Source organism: Fragaria vesca, linkage group LG7 (assembly GCF_000184155.1).
Source record: "Fragaria vesca subsp. vesca linkage group LG7, FraVesHawaii_1.0, whole genome shotgun sequence".
Lineage (NCBI taxonomy): Eukaryota > Viridiplantae > Streptophyta > Magnoliopsida > Rosales > Rosaceae > Fragaria > Fragaria vesca.
In genome coordinates, this window is record NC_020497.1 from 9,125,697 (window position 1) to 9,133,423 (window position 7,727).

Here is a 7,727-nt window from a genome sequence, read left to right on the forward strand (position 1 = left end):
TCTCTCTCTCTCTCTCTCTCTCTCTCTCTCTCGTCTCTCTCTCTCTCTCTCTCTCTCTCTCTCTCTCTCTCTCTACAACACCCAGAGAAATCCCCCAAACTTGGTTTGAAATTCGAACCAAGCTAGGGTTTTTAGGAAAAGAGGGAGCACCAAGGGAGTGATGAAAGAAGAAACCCCTCAGAATTCAGAGCAAGACAACATGAAACTCTAGTCAAAAATGGTTCCTCAACCTCAAGAAAAGAGGGAGCACCAATAGTTTGACATGAGATTTCACGCATGTCTTACTCAGATTCTTACTGGTTTCTTCTTCATCATACCCAAGGGACTAATCGAGATCAGAAAGGCAAAACCCACACCACCGAAACCCGCCGCCGCGAAGAGAGAGAGAGAGAAAGGAAAGGGGAAGGCGTACCTTGCGGGGGAACAGCGAACCACGGCGGAGCGGGCGGTAGAGATCTCACTCAGACCACAAAACTCAGAGAGAGAGAGAGAGAAGAGAGAGACTCGTAGATATTTGTTTGTGGTTGTAATGGGTTTTCTTCCCTCTTAAGACTCCTCTTGTCCTGTTACAAAAAAAAAAAAAAAAAAAACTACATTCAGCTAATTACACGGCGACACCTGTCTCCCTGGTTTTTTTGTCTGGTTTGATTACGACAAACCTGGTCTGCTTAACCCTACCTTAACCCTGGTTTGATTACCACAATTTACAGGTTTCAAATAGATTACCACTAAGATAAAGCCACCCTTTACACATTTTCAAAAAAAATAAATAATAAACCAACCTTTTAAATTTCATTTACTGTGAATTATTATATATGTAAAACTCACTACTCAACTAGTAACAGTGTTACTTCAAACAAAGCTGGAAAACATTTTCAACATAAAAGTGAGAAATGTTGCTCGACTAAAACAAGGAGAGCAGGCTTACCTGTTAATCCTTTTACACGATGAATACTCTCTCAGGTGCTGCTTCTCTTCCTGTCCCATGGCCCTTCTATACACCGAAGGGTGTCTGGTCTCTTCTAAACGCCGATATTGTGGTTATGTCCTGAAGATAAACTGGAAATCTCATTTTTCTCAATACCCCTTGTAGCACCAGCAGAGGTTCAGGAACATGTTGATGACTGAAATTTGCCAAAGGCTGCTTCTGATTGTAGCATCTCCAACCATTTTCTCTGCGCGCCAAATAAACAAGTACACACGTTGAACATAAATTGATAGAAATTGTTCAACAATGTATTTTTATAGCCTTACACATATGTTAATAAATCTCATATACCTGTTATGCCTAGGGGACATGCTTCGGAAAATTACTCGGGTCTTGCGAGGGTCTAAGTTTAAATCAACCCATTTAGCCCATGTAGTGAGTCCTTTCTGGTATGCAACCATTGGATTCATACTTGTAAACAGAGATTTGCCCTCCATGTAGAATCCCACCTGAAATTAGTCATGTCATTGCAATTCGATCAAATTTAAGGTCCTGCATAATACTAGTATACTACCAGTACTTACTCAACACACTTGACCAAATACATACAGTACTTGATTTCTCAATAGCCAACTTTTCCAAACAAAACCAGAAGAATGAAACTAGCTAACTAATCAAAGAAATCAATGAACGGTATGCATTTGATAAACTAATTTTGAGTATTGTCTTACGACGATGTTTTGTCAGAGTGAGTCCACCAGTGAGCTGAATCAAAAACAAGGACATCAACTCCTCTCCAGTAGCTTGATGTCTCATATATCTGTTATTTTAGTTTTAATTACTCGTAACATTCATCTGAGATAAGTGACCATTTTTCTCCACTGTTTATAGCTTAACTTGATAGATAGTTTAGAAATCCATAAAGCTGAAAATCCTAATTCAGTGGTTTACATATGATTATTCCTTTCTTAATTCTTGTTAACAGCCCACATCCATCACAAGCAAAAGGGTGTTCATTATATCATACAAGCCACATGAACACAATTCTCAACCGCATGAATCAAAACGCACAAACCAAACCGCAAAAGAACCCAATATAAAGAACAAGGTGAGTGCAATTCAAGTATGAAAACCCATTCGTATATCCAAACGACAACCCTTCTTGATGCAAGAATTGAAGTGTAAGTTGTCAAACATACCTTGTGGTGCTTCAGAAGTTAGCCGAAGCAAAATGCAAAAGAGAAAAGCTGCAATTTGATCCCTTCAGAACTGGACGCTTGAATCCCTTTGAGATTTGAGTCTCTTTTGCGCTTGTATAATCCCAAAATCAGAACCAGAAGACATGGGGCTTGAATCCCTTTGAGATGTTGAGTCTGACATTGAAGAACGGAAGAACGCTAAAGGACTTCTGTACTTGGTTTTGTTCTGATTACGGGTCTGGCCAATGATGAATATATGGGCTCGGGCTTTAAACAAAACTGTATTTAAGGCTCTGATCTTCTCAAGCATCAACTAGTGTTAGTTTTCAAACAAAGGTGGAAAGCATTTTCAGTTATTTACTGCAGAATATTTTTGGAATTCGTCTCTGAGGGTATTTACATACATGTTTAATACCGTAAACAGATTTACAGGATATGTTAACAAATCTTCGCTTACTGTAACATTAAAAGATCCTATTTCCATTATACCCTAAAACTGGACTACAATCACCATCTTTCATTAGCAAACTTAATCCATTGTAAATTTCATTTCTCAACTGATTTGTGGTGTCCCCGACCAAAAGAGAGGGAGAATCTATCACCCACGTCAACCCAAGACAGTCTGGAGCCTTTCTTACACCCAAGTCCCTCATGTAAGTCCTCATTCTAGCTAGGCTGTTCCAACTGACCAGCAGCAGCATACATGTTAGCAATTAACATGTAGTACCCAAAGTTCTCAGGTCTCATCTGCAACCCATTCCCCTATGGCTGGTAGTGGAGGCATGCATGGAGATGATGTTGACGATACGATTTCCATTGTCAGATACCATCATAGGCATGGGAAGATTGAGCAATTCTGATAAGCCTCAACAGTTCAACTTCCCCCTATTTACTGGTTTTAACAGAAAATAATTGAAAGCATCATAGAAGGAAGCAATAAGAGGGGAATAAGGATAGGGATAGCATACCACCACATTGTCACATTTCAATTATTTATAGAGACATTCATACAGCAAGCTTGGAAGGAAATAGTGTAGCTTACAAACAAGCACAAGGGTGCTTCAGAAGTTTACAGTGCATGACACAACATTCGCCAATCATAGGCATATCAATGAGTACCTGCTTAAACCAACTATTACAATATTAAACAGGAAAATACTCTATGCAGCAGCCACAGCTTCTGCAGGCTTTGCTTCAGGTTCTGCTGGTGCTTCTGCCTCCCAGTAGGCAGTCTTTTTGCCAGTTTTGGAAACAGTTTGAAGAACTGTCTCGGCTGGCACGTTGCCTTTGACTGTCACCTTTTGTGCATCAAAATCAATGTCATATGATTCCACACCTGAATATGATAAGAAAGAACATTTCTCAGCATTCCCCATCATACCAATACGTTATAAAATCAAGTCGGTATCTAATAAAGATGGTTACTAAAGATGGTTTGACAAGGCAAGATAAATTAGACTTTTACAAGGAAGCAGCTCAGTAATGATAACCATATTAAGAACATATTACACAGTTTCAAATGCTTGGCCAGTTGTTATTTCCAACATTCTATTGACATATGCATTTCAATTTGCCCCTTATGCATTATATAGACGGAAAATTGCAATATCAACATAAGTAAAACCATCGTTGTGTATGTGCCTAGACCTTCACAGACATAAAATACACAAAGCACTCCAAAAGCATTTCTTATTGTTGAAACGCTGATCATGATTTCAAGAAACATCACACAGTTTCCAGAAGCAATAACAGAAACAAAGAAACAAGTTAAACGCAAAAGAAGAACAACAAACCTTCGAGCTTGCCAAGTACCCTTTTGACAGCACCAACACAGCCTTGGCACGACATACCAACCTTGAGGACTGTAGTCTGCACAGAAAACGAAAGAAAGAATTCAATTTACCCATATCTCGGTAAAACCGAACAACTACATGTACCTACTGCAGTATATCAAAACTCTCATGCATATCGGCATTCTCATGATGATTACAAACTCTCAAAGCACAAGTCAACACGTAATTGGTTTTTTTTTTTTTTTTCTTGTCCATTTCTGCAGTTGCCTTGGAGAAATCACCAAAACAACAATCTGAGATCATACTAGAGTATTCAGCTTGTAAAACAAAACAGAACCCATAATTGTTCCCTAGAGACCATCAAAATGAACATATTTCTTCACTCAAACAAACGAAAGAGATCCTCTAGCTAAAAAGCTACATAGCAAAAGCCTATTTGAAAGTAAATGCTCAAAGAAAAAGAATCAAATCATCCGAAAGAAAAATAGGAATCAATTAAACCCGAGCGGGCCACCAGAAATCAAACAGAACAATGTTTCAATCAAAGGCGGATACATGAAATCAAAAGGAAGAAGAAAACCCAGATAGAGAAAGGAAGGAGAGGAAAGATGGATGAGGGTACCTGAGAGGCCATCTTTGACTCTACGTGGATCGGAAGAGCTGAGAAAATTGATAATGCACCACCGAAAATCACTCCGTGTTTTTATAATGCGAAACAGACACTATTGGCGGTGGGTTATTGGACTCGGGCCTCCGGTAGTTGACCCGGTTTTCTTTTTTCTTTTTTCTTTTTCTTTTTTTTGGGTTACATTCTTTTTTCTTTCTTTTTAATTTGACGTGACGTAACGTAAAAGGTATAAAAAAGGTATGGTTGTTATTGTATCGTTTTTGGGGCCTTCAAAAGTAAAAGCTTGGTTTTGGTTCATTACTAATACAAATCTATTTTCATTTTTGGTCTTTCATATCTAATCTCTTTGACAAATAAAAAGTTTATAAAAAATAAAAATATATAAAAACATACAAATAAATGTGAGGCATAATATTTGCATGTACTTAAACGGGGTCTACCTTGACAACGTAAGATCAATGAGCAACTACAAATTATGACATTAAGTTAAAATTTGCCTTCAGAATATTGTCATTATGTTCTTATTACGAGGCTAAGTAACTCTGATTCTTGAATTTTCTTGGAGTACGTACACTCTTCTGAAATGAATTAAAAAAAAAATGATTGAACAACCTAAAGTAGAAAACAGAAAGAAGAAATAAGTTGGTTGAACCAACTGATGGAACAATAAAGAAAATAATGAAGTTGCAGTACAGACTACAAAGTACATGTAATTTAGTTGTAGTACAAAGTACAAAGTATTGGTGCTTGAATTAGTAATATGATCTTCCCTTTTTTTCTTTTTCTTTTTTGGTGAAGAAATAGTATGATCAACTACCCAATGTCTTGGAATCCAATATGGGCTGGCACAGTATAGTAAGGCTTAGGGTAGGACCGGATCGGGGCTTAAATATGTAAGTTTTTACCCATTTTTAAAGCTCATTTCGTTATGGCTAATACGGCCGGCTTTTTTAATAGGGCTAAATACAGTTGAATATGACATTATTTTGTTTAACAAAATAAATTCATTAGTTATAATTTTTTCTCAAAAATTACCTCAAGGGATATATGTGATACAAAACCTTATTTTTAGTCATATTTAACATACATATACATTATATTTAACTTAAGACATGTAGAATTATTAATCTAAGTAGTTATATTCATATATCTCATTAACTATCTCTCTAGATCACCAAAAACAAATTGTTAGTTAACAAAGCAAAACAAAATTTAAAGAAATAAAGCTTACAAAATAAATTATAAAAAAGAGGACTAGTTGTATTGTATAAAAAATAAGAAACATATTAAAAACAATAGAAAAATAAGAAATTATTAGGGCCTAAAGGACGGGCTCTAGGGCCGGACCGGCTTTGGCCCTAAAGGGCTCAATAGGGTAGGGTCGTAGGTTAGGGTCGGGTTTCATTTTCTTAACCATTGCCCTACCCTAATTAAAAAAGGCTAGGGTTGGCCCTCCCTAAGCTTTGGCCCTATAGGGTAGGGTGGGTTTTAGGGCGGGCTACGGCCGAAAGGCCAAATGATGAGGCCAACTGTATAATGATTGAGGTAACATACTTTTTGGCCTTACTAGTTACCTTTACTTTTTAAGGATTAAAATATCGACGATCACGAAAATATCGATGGTTTGAAGAAAAAAAAATCTCAATAGATATATCGAGAAATTATCGAATATTGATATAAATTTTATCAAAATTTTATATAAAAATTGTCTATTCGACCAAAAATAGACTAAATATAAAATATTGGAAGGAAAGATATGAAGATTAATATCGGTGTTTGTAAAAAACGGAAATTTTGAGAAAAGATCAAGGATATTGTGGAGATTTTAGACTAGCCATGAAATTCTCTCGTACAAGGAGTAACAAAAATCTTGGTGAAGGGTGATGATCTAAATGTATTGAATGACATTGATGTTCATGGCTGGGAATATACCGAAATTGGAAGAGTTCTTGATGCAATCAGAATCATGAAGAGAGAGCTGTCACAGACTTTTATCCCATGTCGGTGGAGAGAGAATATGTATTGGCATTTTCTAGCTTCAGATTCTATATATCAATGAGATATTTATTAAAACAAAAAACAAAAAAAGAATCTTAACACCACCGAAGTCTAAATCTTAAAATTTGATGTCCATGCAAGTTGATTTTTTTATTTATTTGTTATCAACTTCGTGCACATCAAAATCCAATCCTACTCACTCAGTCTACTAGTCCAATCCAATGATATAGAGATTCATGATTAACTAACAAACGGTTATAGGATATTTACTTTGTGTGTGTCTTGGTAAGAGTGATAAGTTTTCAAGTTAGAATAAGATTACATTTCCTTCTACATACTTAAAAGATATTGTATAATTCCATATATAAAAAGGCTCTTACCATTTATTTAAACTAAAACTTTGTTGTTTATGTGTACAATATTACCATACTCAATTGCGAAACAGAAAGCCTCTATATTGCAATATTGATTTCGGTTGAGCACCATTAGTAGTAATGAGTTGAAAAATCCTGCATGTTATGTTTCTTTGTTTTGAGTCTGAATAAGTAGCTGAGCTTCTTATTCATACTGAGCTCTACACTCTTCATGTTTTTTTTGGCCATTTAGTATTTCTAGCATAAGCTCAACTATATTCATATACTGTATACGCTTTGTATATTACTGATCACATATATACAATACTTTAAAAAAAAAACATATTCAATACATTTTGTTTACTTCAAAGTTTAGAGATTTTGCATATTATAGCGGGCGGATCCGTGACATACAAGATTATAATCAAAATTATAATCAGAATATCAACCATTAGATCTAATAACAACTAACGGTTGAGAGTAGTCAAAAAAACTAAAAACAATTTCTTTTCTTTTCTTTTTTCTTTAAATCAATTAATGAAATCTATCTATTAAATACATAATGAAAATTGATGATTACCTACTATCATTTTGGAATACAATTAACATGAAGGTAATGGTTTCCATTTGATTTGAAACTCATTTACTAGAAAGTACCATCACCATCTACCTCTTCTTCTTCAAAGAAAAAAAAAATTATCCAGATAATGTATGCCATAACACGTTGGAAAACTTATGATCATATTATGTATGGAAGTACTCATATTATCTTGTGCTAGGACCAACCAGAAGCTTTTGATAAATAAAATAAAATAAAAAATAAAAAAA

General features: G+C 35.5%; 1 protein-coding gene across 1 annotated transcript; it reads right to left on the reverse strand.

Moving 5' to 3' along the window:
• Nucleotides 1-3,065: 3,065 nt before the first annotated feature.
• On the reverse strand, nt 3,066-4,623 carry LOC101309300 (copper transport protein ATOX1-like; the record flags this gene model as incomplete). Its single annotated transcript, XM_004308504.1, has 3 exons — nt 3,066-3,463; nt 3,921-3,996; nt 4,543-4,623. Coding segments are annotated over 3 exons (333 nt in total), but the record flags the coding sequence as incomplete, so codon positions are not given.
• Between the last annotated feature and the right edge of the window lie 3,104 nt (nt 4,624-7,727).